This window comes from Mizuhopecten yessoensis, unplaced genomic scaffold (genome assembly GCF_002113885.1).
Source record: "Mizuhopecten yessoensis strain PY_sf001 unplaced genomic scaffold, ASM211388v2 scaffold179, whole genome shotgun sequence".
NCBI classification, from domain to species: domain Eukaryota; kingdom Metazoa; phylum Mollusca; class Bivalvia; order Pectinida; family Pectinidae; genus Mizuhopecten; species Mizuhopecten yessoensis.
In genome coordinates, this window is record NW_018403417.1 from 84,579 (window position 1) to 98,746 (window position 14,168).

General features: G+C 34.3%; 1 protein-coding gene across 2 annotated transcripts in view; it reads right to left on the minus strand.

Annotated features, from left to right (window-relative positions):
• LOC110457460 overlaps positions 1-14,168 on the minus strand; it is a 123,828-nt gene that overhangs the window by 27,810 nt on the left and 81,850 nt on the right. For both annotated transcript variants that reach the window (XR_002463694.1, XM_021508830.1), the window contains exons 83-99: positions 13,803-14,063; positions 13,297-13,326; positions 12,750-12,946; positions 12,160-12,314; positions 11,113-11,300; positions 10,359-10,400; positions 9,616-9,806; positions 8,975-9,132; positions 8,229-8,410; positions 7,517-7,576; positions 6,596-6,780; positions 5,351-5,511; positions 3,834-4,000; positions 3,581-3,616; positions 2,729-2,845; positions 1,778-1,957; positions 411-686 (exon numbers count right to left, since the gene is read on the minus strand). Coding sequence is in view for 1 of the 2 variants with exons in the window: in XM_021508830.1 (XP_021364505.1) it covers positions 411-686; positions 1,778-1,957; positions 2,729-2,845; positions 3,581-3,616; positions 3,834-4,000; positions 5,351-5,511; positions 6,596-6,780; positions 7,517-7,576; positions 8,229-8,410; positions 8,975-9,132; positions 9,616-9,806; positions 10,359-10,400; positions 11,113-11,300; positions 12,160-12,314; positions 12,750-12,946; positions 13,297-13,326; positions 13,803-14,063 (2,586 nt within the window). In the remaining variant the exon portion in view is untranslated. The remainder of the gene's footprint in view (positions 1-410; positions 687-1,777; positions 1,958-2,728; positions 2,846-3,580; positions 3,617-3,833; positions 4,001-5,350; positions 5,512-6,595; positions 6,781-7,516; positions 7,577-8,228; positions 8,411-8,974; positions 9,133-9,615; positions 9,807-10,358; positions 10,401-11,112; positions 11,301-12,159; positions 12,315-12,749; positions 12,947-13,296; positions 13,327-13,802; positions 14,064-14,168) is intronic.

Consider the following 14,168-nt stretch of genomic DNA (forward strand, 5'->3'; position numbering starts at 1 on the left):
TTTTGCTTAAATTTAGTTCCGGAAATAATAGTGATGCCATATGGTCAAAAACATACTTCTAAACTAATACGTTGAATCAGCGAATATAACATATATATTTTGCTGTAAATACCGTATCAGCCTAAGACCCCAGAATCATCTCGGGAGCTGATACACATCCATTTTCGATACGTTGCATACTACAGGTGAGCATATCGTATTATGTATGTTTATATGTAAAGTATAAATGTATTCCGAACGATGTGATGAAGGAGGTATGTTAAAAGGTCTACATGTGTGATAAAAAGGTTGAAATAAATGTTTGTTCCCGCGCGGCTAATACAGCCCCGGAGGTATTTGGAGCATCAATTAATATATAATGTGGCATGTATTTAGAACGAAATATGTAATATATAATCATATTTACTTACTTGCACAGTATAATAAGGAGAATCCGTAATTGGTTATCTGGCTATAGGTCTTGTTGCAGGGGTCGTCATAGTTCACCTCGTCATAATAGAACCTACAGCTTCCGTTAGTAACATTGTGGCATTGATCAAACAGGATGTCAAACGCATTAGGATCGCTACACTCATTTGGCCCATCGCTATCAAAACCGTAAAAGTTCGAATCTATATACATGTAATAGCTGGATGGGCAAACCATGTGGTACCAGCCATTCTCCTGTATGTTACCCGTGTTGTATTCTGGAATTTAAAGTAACACATTAATTATGTCCTTAATGCATAAGCCTATGTACTACAGACATAAAACTGCACCTTTAAGTAGAAATTTGCATTAATGAAGTAAAAATATATATATAACACTTAAAGTTGATAAGTTGATTTTAATATTTTTTTCTGTATGTTATTTACCATCTCCATAACATATTGAATGAAGTTGCTAAGTGTTTATATTGAATCAGTTGATGATTTTCTATAAATAGCAACAGTGACCTTGGTCTTGACCTTGGAATCCTGAAACACAACTATGTCCGAAGTATACTCATACTTGAACTTTGCATAAAGTTTGACCAAAATCCATGAAAGAATGAGGTTGCTAAGTGTTTAAATTGAATCAGTTGATGATTTTCTATATATAGCAACAGTGGCATTGGAACCCTGAAACACAAGGATGTCAGAGATATACCCATAGTTGACCTTTGTATAAAGTTCGACCAAAAGTGTTTGAATTGAATTAGTTGATGATTTTCTATATATAGCAAGTGTGACCTTGGCCTTGACCTTGGATCCCTGAAACGCAACGATGTTCGAAGTATACTTATACTTGACCTTTGTATAAAGTTTGACCAAAATCTGTCAAAAAATTAAGTTGTTAAGTGTTTCCAATGAATCGGGACGGGACGCGACGCGATCGGAAGGGACGGACATGGGCAACACTATATGCCCCCCCCCCTCATTTTATGGAGGGTTGTACCTTTGTATAAAGTTTGACCAAAATCTGTCAAAGGATGAAGTTGCTAAGTGTTTACGTTGAATCGGGAGGGGACGCAACGGGACGGACATGGGCAACACTATATGTCCCCTCCCCTCCCCCCCCCCCCCATTTTATGGAGGGTTGTACCTTTGTATAAAGTTTTACCAAAATCTGTCAAAGGATGAAGTTTCTAAGTGTTTACGTTGAATCGGGACGGGACGAGACAGGACGCGACGGGACGCCACGGGACGACGGACATGGGCAACACTATATGCCCCCCCCCCATTTTATGGCGGGGACATAACAAACAGTAAAATGATGTATTTAAGCTGATAATGAATATAGCCCGCTTTAATATTACCTGTACAAATGGATAAATCAGGTATGCAGTACTGAAACTCTATATCGACACCAGGACAGTACAGACCATCCCCGACAGGTGCGGGGTTGGTACAGTTTCGGTAACGGTTCTGACCACCTTCTGCATAGCACGTGGTACTGCACGTGTCCCAGTCTGACCAGGCGGTCCAGTTACCATCCACTGTGAAAGTAATATTACGTCAATAAACAGGAAATAATGCTTGTGATATAAATGGTAGAAATATACTACATGTTTTGTGTTTGATTTTCTATTTCACATGGTTCTAATTTTTTGTGATATACGCGGGAAGGCTTATTAGCGAACAATGCCACTTGGGACAACAGTGAATCCTTAATCAATATTTACCGTAGCATAATATGACATGGCCGCTGAAATCCTCGAAACGAATTTTAGCAAATCCGCAATTATTTGGTGGCATGCAAACAGACGTTTACAGTGGCTTAAATCAATATGCAAAATTATTTAAAAAATAACTCTGAACCATGTCAGACAGATGCCAGAAAGACGTATCAGCATCCCATACTACAAACTAAAAGCATCCATGTAATCATAACTCTCGCAGTTGTAGCATTACTAATTGGTTCATAGATATAGGGTGCTATAATAACGACAACCGACCAAACATGTCTATTCTATTTGTAATAAAATCATTATACACCAAAAAAGGTTTTCCATACGTAGAGGAACGCGGAATTAGAAAACTCAATCGACCAGAAACTAAAATACAGAAAGTAATATTGAAATCTATTCATTATCTTAACCTGTTTGTATCATTCTTTCAGTTAATTCCTGGTAGGAAGACTGATAAAATGTTTAGAGGTAGGTTGGTTTGCGGCAGAAAATTCGTAAAACCGTAATGTTAAAATGTTAAGTGGTAGGTGGGTATATTTTGTTCTGATACCCGTCCTATGGTGAATTGTTGTTACTTACAGTGTTGACACAGCCAACCATAATAGTCGCCGGCACATATACAATCGTAGCGTCCTGCCTGGTCATCACACGTGGCTCCATACAGACAATCGACGGTACTGCATATATTGTCCATCGCTAAAAAACAATGGCACATACACTCTCGTACTATAACTATATACTTACATAGTCTATCATATGTACGTAAGAATTAATAATATAATCCCTCACCCCCTTTGGTTGAGAAAACGGAATCTGAATCCGAGGGTTGAGATTCAAAATGTCGACTCAAGGGGGGTGAATGATTATATTGTTCTAACCATGTTCACCGATTGCGTATCATGTAAATACTATAATGTTAACGTTACGGGCTAAATGCAGGGTTGACGTGACGTTGATTCATTGTTGACGTGACGTCAATGTATTGTAATAACGCCACTTTTCAGAACGTTAACCGTTATGGTACTTAACATTCTGAACTAATCCTTGTCGCGATTTAGAAAGATAATATTGTTCCATTAAGGGGCGTCAGCAGGAACACCTATGTGGGATAGAGAAAACCCACTTGGATGTTCTATTTTTGGCACGTGTATCTTTCATATGCAGGGGTTTAACTAACTATATTGTAATTGTAACTATTATCACTCAAAAGTTGGATGGGTGCTGATTATGCTCTTAATAGGTAAAACTAAGATTAATGGTACGTGCAGTATATGTTTTACAAATGCTGCTCATTTATGGCATAAAATGTATCAGCATTGACTATTATGATGATACAAAATTACAGAGTTAACACCTATGATATAATACCGAAATGTTTATGCACAAAATGATGTAAATGAAAAGTGATTGAAATAAAATAAATATACTAACCTAATGATATGACAAAAGAATCCGCGACTTCCATTGCTGAAAAAAAGGAAAAACCAATAATAGTTTATGACAAATGAACTTCATGTCCATGTATAAGTACTTTACACGGAAAACAAGTGTTAAAGAAAAAACACTATGTCATCGGAATATAAAAGTTGATGTATATTTTTATTGATTCTAAGATAATATTTAAGCGTGTATGCAACTTTTACTAAAGATAATATCATATTTTTGAAATATAGTAGAAATATACCCGAATTCTCCTCTACTGTATTAGCATCGCTATACAGGAAAAATGGGGGCGTGGCTAGTGTCTCCCATCCACAGGTTCCTGCCCCTTCCACTACACCGAACCATCCACTATTAGCATCACAGTCGAGACCATAAGATGCCTCAAGGAAAAACCGTCTATTTGTGTCACTGTAGTAAAAACGATAAGTCACCGTTATTTGAATATTATAGTTATTCGTAATGTAAATACTATTAAAACGCACCCTGTTGTGCCAATACGCAGGACACTATATAATATAGTCAGTGTTAACAATATATAGAACAGCAAAAGAACATCGACAATTTCAGTCAAATAATAGTAACAGTGCACAAATCGAAAGCAGTGTAACAACGAATAAACTTAAACAAAGGAAACGATACAAAACTAACACAAAAGAAGGATGGAATATACAAACACAAAAGGAGGAGAGTATATACCAACACAATAGAGGAAAAGGATATACCAACACAAAAGGAAGAGGAAATATACCAACACAAAAGGAACAGAAGATATACCATCATGACATGAAGAGAGATATACTAACACAATAGGGGAAAAGGATATACCATCACAAAAGGAACAGAGGATAAACCATCATGATAGGAATAGAGGATATAACATCACAAAAGGAACAGAGGATATGCCATCATGATAGGATGAGAAGATATAACATCACAAAAGGAACAAAGGATATACCATCATGACATGAAGAGAGGATATACTAACACAAATGGGGAAAAGGATATACCATCACAAAAGGAACAGAGGATAAACCATCATGATAGGAGGAGAGATATACTAACACAATAGGGGAAAAGGATATACCATCACAAAAGGAACAGAAGATAAACCATCATGATAGGAATAGAGAATATAACATCACAAAAGGAACAGAGGATATACCATCATGACAGGAAGAGAGGATTTACCAACAAAAAAGGAGGAGAGGATATACCAACACAATAAAGGAAAAGAATATACCAACACAAATGGAACGGAGGATATAACATTACAAAAGGAACAAATGATATACCATCATAATAGGAACAGAGGACATACCATCATAATAGGAACAGAGGATTTACCATCACGACAGGAAGAGAGGATATCCCAACACAAAAGGAACAGAAACGGAAAGTATACACACAACAAGAACGGGGATAAATACAAATGCCACGGGAACAAAATCTGAAAAAAAGAGATATGTCAAATCAAGGACCAGATGATACAGCATCACAATAAGAACAAATGGAGAGAGTGCAAAAGATAAGTTATCTTTCTAAGGAGATTTATGAAAAATAAGATTAGTGACAATATCTGTTTGCTGTTTTGCCTGGAAACCAAAACACTTTCGTATACTTTTGTTCGGTAAGACATTGTTGGTCAAAGTCTGTTAACTCCTATGTGAGCTACATACAATGTAACAAGCTGATTTTGTACATGGCAAATTCAATATATAATAGAATTTCATAATAATACTATATAGTTATTGAACTTACCCAGCGATGCTGCAGAAATCTGTTGGCGTTTCTCGCGTTAGATCTCTGTATGATGAATATAAAATTCTATCACAATCAAACCAGTTTGTCTTTGTTGTGGCATGTCCATCGAATACAACATAGGCGACTTCTACGTTGTTTTTGAAAAATGAAACTCGTACCTGTAATTAGGAATATAATGCATGTCAGACGCACTAAAGTAAGTATTAATTTTTCTTGAATAAATATCAGGGTATTCTCCGGGTTCAATATGCCTGGCGCTCTACCACCCGCTCATTTCTATCCAATTTCAAAAGTCGATGTTTCCTTTATCCTCTTTATTTATTAAAATCAAAGTTTTATATTGCAAAACTGAAACCGTGTAGTATGAAAATACATAGTTGATATACTAATACGATGATCACGATGAACACATGAAATGCACATGTTGACGTTTTACACCTGTATATGACTGCAGGATGCAACAATGGGTTGACGGTGTCGCTGCTGGTAGACTACAACTTCTCATAGACACCTACATGTAATAGCCAAATAATTGAAAGAATTTTTCGGAGCTTTCTGTTATTGGGAATTTAAGTTTATCTGAAAAAAATGATGTTCTGTCAAAATGACAAACGACAAAGATAAATTGATTTAGTTTCCTTAGTTTTTGACAAACTGTAACTAAAACCAAATCACATGCATACATTGTATGTGTTACTTTCATCTTATACAAACTGTAATTTACATATGCAAACGATATAAGTAAAAACAAAGTCGACAGATCAAGGAAAACAATAACCATCAGGGAAAAGAGATTAGAATCAGAAATTTCGGGGTCCGCTTTTCCATAATATTCAAGCTGAATAATATTGTTATTGTTTTCTAAATATTATGACATACCTTAAACACATACACATAAAAAAAACTGTATTTAAGAACTACCTTAGGGAATGCATAATATGGTCTTTCATTGTAGGTGGGCTTTCAAAGCAATTTCAATTAACATGAAAAAAACACTGTAGTTGGAGTATTCAAAAATGGTCTTTTAAAACAGGTGGTCTATTAACAAAAGTTTTTTTCCAAGCTGGTCTTACTGTATTTATCTAAAATGATAACATTTAAAGACTTTCGACTTAATACTATGCATTTTTTTCCGAAATATGTACGTTATCGAACGAAACCTTTTGAAAAGAATAGCATTATGTTTAAGATTACTTTGTATAGTAAATTCTGTGATGCGTAACTTCTGAGGGACTAACTCACCGCCTGTATATAAAGAGAATCCCATCCGTCTATTGCGCTGGACTTAAAAGTCATAGCGTAGGTGTCGAGGGAGAATGCTGTTTCATTGTATTCATTGACTATGTAAGTCCCCGTAAACAAATCATAAATACTACTGGCCGAGTATAAAGCGCCGGCATGTGCAATGTGGAATGCCGGGAACCAACCTAAAAAAAATATATATATTTTTTAAAAGAACCTGTGTTGAAGACATTGCTGGCTTTAAACATATTTAATCTGAATATTCACATACATCGCTGGTTTTTAAACAAATTAAAACCACATTTTCACAAAGTTATAATACATTCCCCATATTCTTAAAACAGCCGCATATGTTATTAAATTGTGCATGGGTATTGACTGATCGAGGGTTTTCGAGGCGATAGGATGATAATTTATTGGGTAAAAAGATTTCTTTATGGTTGACAAATGATGACCGATTTATAAGAAATTCATCTAAATAAAAACAATAGCCGATATTTATAAATACGTGAAAGCGGGATAATTGAGACGATAAGTTAAAAATAATAAGAAATAAAATTATTTAGCAACCGACTTGGAGTTCGAGATGAGGAAACTCAACTTTTTTATTCGTATGCAGTATGTAAAGAATAGATAACATATTCAAATTGTTATTTTTGTAAGATAATTAAACATGTTTGGATAACTATATGAGTTTATCATTAATTAAGGAATTCTATTCATAATTAAGTTGAAATTTCCGTTCAAATCAACGCCATGGCAAGACAATATATAATACATGTTGTAAGAGCGATAACTCCATTATTCCTTTGAAAAAAAAATAATTATTTTTTGTTCTTTGAAGGCTTTGAACAGTGATGAAAAATGATGCAATTTACTTCATTTTATATCACCTGCAATAGCAAATTACAATGTAAGTACCTTTTACGAACACCCCCATTGTGTCGGCAGCTGGCATTCCTGCGGAGTAATAGGTAAAAGCTGAAACAAACCAATTAAATACAATAATCACATTAGTGTAATCATGATAATAATCCAGTAATAGAAAACAGTATCTTTTATATAGCTGATTCTGATTTTAAAACATAATTAATTTAGCTGCTGACGACGCTATTTCAGGATAGATTGCGTAAAGTCAGGAAAATGCATTTGTATTCTAAAACGAAATTAATGTATCACTTAGGTCTAAAATCAGATCACGTACCACTATGGACCATAAGTTAATATTTTGAAAGATAAATTCATTTTTAAAAAGATAATGAATAACATGGATCTGTATAGGAATATAAGTAATTTGTGACTTTTTAGCCGAAATCAAAGAAAATTCCAAACGTTAAACTGAATGTTTTCAAAAAATTGTTAAGCGTATTGTTTTCCTTAGCAGCCCCGGAGTGCAAAAAAACATACTGTTTCCCTAAATATGTATTACTGTTACCTATTGACACTCTTTGACAAACATATGTTAAGTAGAATGAATGTTCATTGTTGGCTAATTTAAAGAAATATTTGACTTGGTTATCGTGGAAACTTTAAGTGAAAGCACAAAACAACTGACAAAAGAGGGGGAGGAAGGCATACAGGCTCAATTTATAATTATCTTAAACTTAAATCATCACATTTTCGTATTCCGTACCATTCTGCGGGGTATTGTATATGCTACTGCTGCTGTACAGGAAAAACGGATTGGCCTCCACATTCGATGCGCGATCAAATACGCAGGGTTCAGTTGAGTTTTCGGACAACATCATCCAACCTTGTACGTTAGCACAACTTGTTCCGCCTTGCTTCAGGATTGCAAAATTCCTTATGTCATCCCTGAAAATTAAAAGGAATCGATTAATATTGATAAGATATAATCTATGGTTTGTAATTCTAGATTTTATAACATTTGAAAGAAATTAAAAACGGTTGTTGGTTTGCGAATTATGTACAGGATTTGTCTTTACAGATGCGAACATAAGAACTACGATATATCGTCCTAATTTAATTAACTTAATGTTAAGTAATGTTATTAAGTGAGTGAAGTAGACAGCCAACGCTGAGGCTTTTGGTCACTCCAGTATATCATACAAAGCATGTTATTTTTAAGTTTAAGATAATAAAATATGACACTAGGGACATATTTAAATCAATATGTTCAAAAATATTTTATATTCGTTTTTAGGTATAATTAGATTACACATGACAAAAGCTGAAGTTAAAGATATTTTTATGTGGCATGATTGACAGATCTGTTTCTAAATGCTTAACATATATTATTCAATTTATATAAAAGAGAGTTTTTACTCCAAATGGTAACCCAACCCATATAAGAAAATATCTCTCTCGGACCAGCAAGCTATCAATCGATATAAGTTACTGGTTAATTATAATTCATACCCTTGTATACTGCAATGTGACTTTGACTGTGAGACGATATCATCATAACTGGAGAAAAGGATGTTAGCACAGTTGAACCAAGAATCCTTCGTCGTACCACGACCATCAAAAATGACAAATGCGACCTCGGCTCCTCCAGAATAAAAGCCGTATTTCACCTGTGAACATATAGCATATTTGACACAGTATAAAGTAACTTACTTCCCCTTTATTATCCTCAAATTAACATACATATGTACACATATATATATATTACCAAGGTATCTAAGCTTCACAGGTATTGTGCACTTTCTTAGAAAATATTTTTTTCATAATGAATATGTATAACAATGTGACGCAGCCAATAATAATCGAATATAAACAGACAATTTTACTAAAAAAAGACGATATAGCTGATAAAACGTCAACATATTCACGGTTGTTCCATAACACCCCATAATCCGTCTACTTCTCACATATCGCTAGAACAAAAATCGTGTTTCAAAAATAATGATATATATATATACATGTCTGTAAATATGGGTTCGGTTTGGTTTGGTTTGTTAATGCTTTACGCCCTTTCAACAGCTAAGGTAATTTTTAAGAACGGGCCAGGCTTATTGGGAAAGTGTTGATGAAATTTTAAGTAACTTGAAGTATACCATTTCAATAAAAGTGAAGGATTCCAGCCATAGTTCCAGAAGTGATGATTTGAAGGTGAGACCTGGTGCTGTTGACACAGTTTTAGCGGTAGTGTCGAGGTAATTTTCGGTTTCTTCGGACTCCCACAGGGACTTCAGACTTCCGGTTGAAGCTGTTACTCCCTGCACGCCCTTGAACGCCATGAACCAATCTGAAATAATAATAAAGAAGGTGATGTCCTTTATGAAATAAACAGCTCATGTTTGTTCTATATTAAACAGATGTTGAACCCATTTTTTAATACGTGCTGCCTTTATTAAGATCATGAGGCAGTCCAATCGATCCGTAATACAGTAGCAAAATACGACCTCATAAATTTTACATGAACTTGAATATAAGGAATACTACTGATACTCAAAGACAGCTTGTTAAGGATCTAATGTAACATTGAACATAAATATAACATTGTTGAAATTTTACTAATTTTGCTTCTTATTAATTAATACAATACAGCATACGTACGAACAAATCGGCATAGAAGTAACATTTAAAGAGCCATATTGGCGATAAATTCTTAAAAACGAAATAAAAAACCCCGAAAGTGAACAAAATCTGATCGGTGTTGCACTAAATATGTTTTCGAAATTACTATCATTTTATTGCTTTCTGGAATAAGCGCTTTAAATTAAATCAATTCCAACTTTCGCTTACGTCACTGTTTCATACGCATGTTTAACTATGGTAAATTGAATATGTTTCGTACCCATAATGTAAATGGCTAAGGCGTCAGCATCTCCAGTCGGCCCTGAAACATATAAGAAAATCAACATTTAGTGCTTGCAAAATAAGAAATAAGTTGGTTTAGAATATCAAAATAACATGTAAAATGAATGATAAATACTTTCACTGTCTCGATATTTAACACTAGGTGTTCCTTGGTACAATCGTTAACCTTATATATAGCCCAACAAGTTATTCTTACGTCGTCTAGCTATAATGTAATTGGTTTGGTTTAGTATTGTTTAACGTCCTTTCATCAGCTATAGTCATTTGAGGACGGGGCAGTTATATAAGGAGAGATACTTTAAGTAGCTAACAGTGCCAATTAGTATGATAGGATTTTTATATTGAAACTTCATTTCAAAATATTAAGTTTGGTAGGGATACAAATATTATACACATACGCTAAACCACAGTCAATGTATCGTCACGTGTTATAAATAATTTAATAGAAAGGAACACTAGCCTAGACTTAAGATTTATTCTTATGAATGGAAAAAACAATAATGAAAAAACCCGAATATCAGCTACATTTACATATGGCAGTGGATACAAGTGTGCAACAAACACAACATAGTAATGACAGGTGAAGTGCTAAATTTACACTGGGCAAATATAGAGTTCAACATCGAAGGGCAAATATAGAGTTCAACATCGAAGGGCAAATATAAAGTTCAACATTGAAGGGCGAATATTAGGCCCGGCGACAGTTTCCTGGTATACATTATTGGTATTACCTGTAGCCCACGTGACATGTTCTGTTGCTGTAGAGTATTTGATGGCCGGCAGACCTGATGTAGGATCCCACTCAGAACAGCCACTGCTTGCACCTAGGTCTTTATACATCAGCCAACCGCTTTCGTCTGTACAGCTGGTGTATCCCCCTCGACTCAGGTAAAACGTTCTCTTTTTAATATTGTCTTCTCTGAAAAAAATATTTACAGTTAATTATTCTGTGACATGTTTGCTGAAAATATTAATTGTACAAATTGTACAATACATATCATTTTTGAAATATGGCAACAATATACGCGATTTATATAACAACATGACACATCAAACACATTATGCATATACAAATAATTAATGTAATGAATTTCTGATGTATATTGGCATTTAATGTAATATGTGCAGAATTTAGAACATCGTTCCACAATCTAAAACTCAATGATACAATAGATATGAACATCTAATTGGGGGAAAAACAGCGATGCAAATATGCTTTGCGCGGGGAATAGAAAACAAATCACTGACGATCTGTCGATTCAATTAGTGACAAAGTTTAGTCATGCCAAACATAACAGGTCCTATTACAACGCACCGACGGACAAGTAACCCGATTTAACTCTAAACTCAGTTTTATATTAAAAAGTAAAAATAAGCAAACATTTTGATCTTGCTTTTTTTAAATTCCATATGAAATCAGATAGATATTTGATATATCAGCACGAAGTATTAGAATTTCATGCTAAATAGCATAATGAATACTCAGTTATTGTCATCGTTTCTCTAAGAAATTTGAAATAGTTTGAGTCCTTTACATTTTTTTAACATGATTTTATAATGACGTATGTGTATCCTTTTTTTATGTATTATGGTGAGCGTCATCAATGCATGACGTCCTTAAGATATATACTTCTACCAATGATGTCATAATACAAATCGATTGCTTGATAAACTCATTAATCGGCAAACAATTAGCTACTCATTCGGCTTATAATTTGGTTTACTAATATACATGCATGCGCTCTTTATTGCTTAGTTAGGTAAATTATTGATTTTACCTTATTTGGCATGTGACATTTTGTGTAGCATCAAGATCATGCCAGCTGGAGTACAAGATTTTACTGCAGTCCAACCAATCAGATTTAGTCTTTCCGAAGGCGTCAAACACGACATAGTGGACCTCCTTACCATTCTTCCAAACTGACAGCCGAACCTGTGTAAGATACATAATACATATCATTAGGAAAGTGAAGCTAACTCGATACCAAGTACATATATTGTACTGTCCATTTAAATGGCCATAATACTCAAATCATTATCAAATATTTTTGACAACATGACGACTTAACTTTAACAACATATATTTTGTTTTATTGTTTCTTTAATATGGTTGATATTGACCTTTGAGTCTGTATGTTTGTCTATCTGTATTGTCCTCTAGAGACCTTCAGACATGACATGCCCTATATATGTATTAATTAATGACGAACCTTCCCTCAAGGTCGTTGCAAATACTGTAAATGTCTTTAAATATATTTTGCATTTATCGATACCTTTTCTTTAACTGTGCTTGTTAAGTTTGGTATAAAGGCTTTGCTATTAGTCGCTATATAATGAGGTGATCATGTATAATAAATAACATATATACCGCTTGTGCTGTTACTGATGTGCCCCATTCGTCTAAGTGTTTAGATTTGAAGACACCAGCTGATGTACTAAAGTCTCTCTTATCTGTAACATCCGCATCTGACTCTGTAGAGCTAGCTGTTGCGTCATAATACGCCTTTACGTCCGTATATCCACTTTCTTGTTTGCCTGCTGGTGCTTTAAATACAAGCCGCCAAGCTGAAACAGAAACAATAGAAATAGTCAAACGCGACAATCTTGCGTACATGCTATTTTCATCACATAATAACGATAAACAAGATGATCTGTTATGATGAAATTTTGGTTGAAAAGGTACAGTAGCACGATTATCGAGCAAAAGGAATGATTGAGCCCTCGTGATTCATTAATGAAAATATGATAGTTATATAAGTTATTGCATCAGAATATATATACGTAAGAATTATTAACAAGTATTCTAACAACTTTTATTGTTTCCTATAAAATCCTCGTCAATTTCAACGACTGATTTGTTTATTATTAGTACTATTTATCTATATTCATGTAATGATGTGAAAAGATATACATACGTCCGCGATAGGAATCCAGTATATCACGTTCTGAAAAGTTACAAAGCACGCATTGAACATGTTAGGGTGAACACTTTCATCAAACATACTTTATGTCACAGAAATGAAATAAACTAGAAACATATCTCAATTGAATCTAATAAGCATATTTCTGCTTTTATTTTTATATCGATGAATGACAACTAACAGCAATGAAACTTGATAAACAAAATTAATATTAATGTTGTGATTCTTAAACATTTTTTTTTTTTCGCAAATTCTGTTTTATTAAACGATAGTCATAGATACAGTCGCCGTTAGGATACAATGAACCACATGCGTTAAAAGACAAATGTTAATACTCAGTAATGCAGATATAATATAGAATGCTGTTACTGAACTCTTTTATTAAAAAATCGTCTACAATAATAGTAGGGTGGCCTCTGAATTGAATTAATTATTGCAGTTATTGACATGAAATAAAACTTACTGAAGGTTAGTCAATAAACAATATATATGTAACTCACTGATACAGTTTAGCTTGGCGTATCCGTATTTGACTGCACTCGGATAAGATGCGCAAGGATCCCCGCCAAAGTAAGAGTCCGTGAAGAAAAACTGACAACTGTCTGTCTGTTCGTGACAGTATCCTCTCAGTCTATTTATAGCATCGGTTGTGGCACAGTTCGTACCGTCGCCGTAATATGCATCATCAACATAGATATAGAAACCAACAGGACAAATCATGGTGTAGTTCTTGCTTTCAAAGAGATTACCCGTGTTGTATTCTTGAGGAAAAAACAGACAAAAAAGGTTGATCATAAAGGTCGTCTCAATACCAAGATTGTATATTGAGATTGGATTTCATCTTTATCTGCAGTCAATGAGGTACT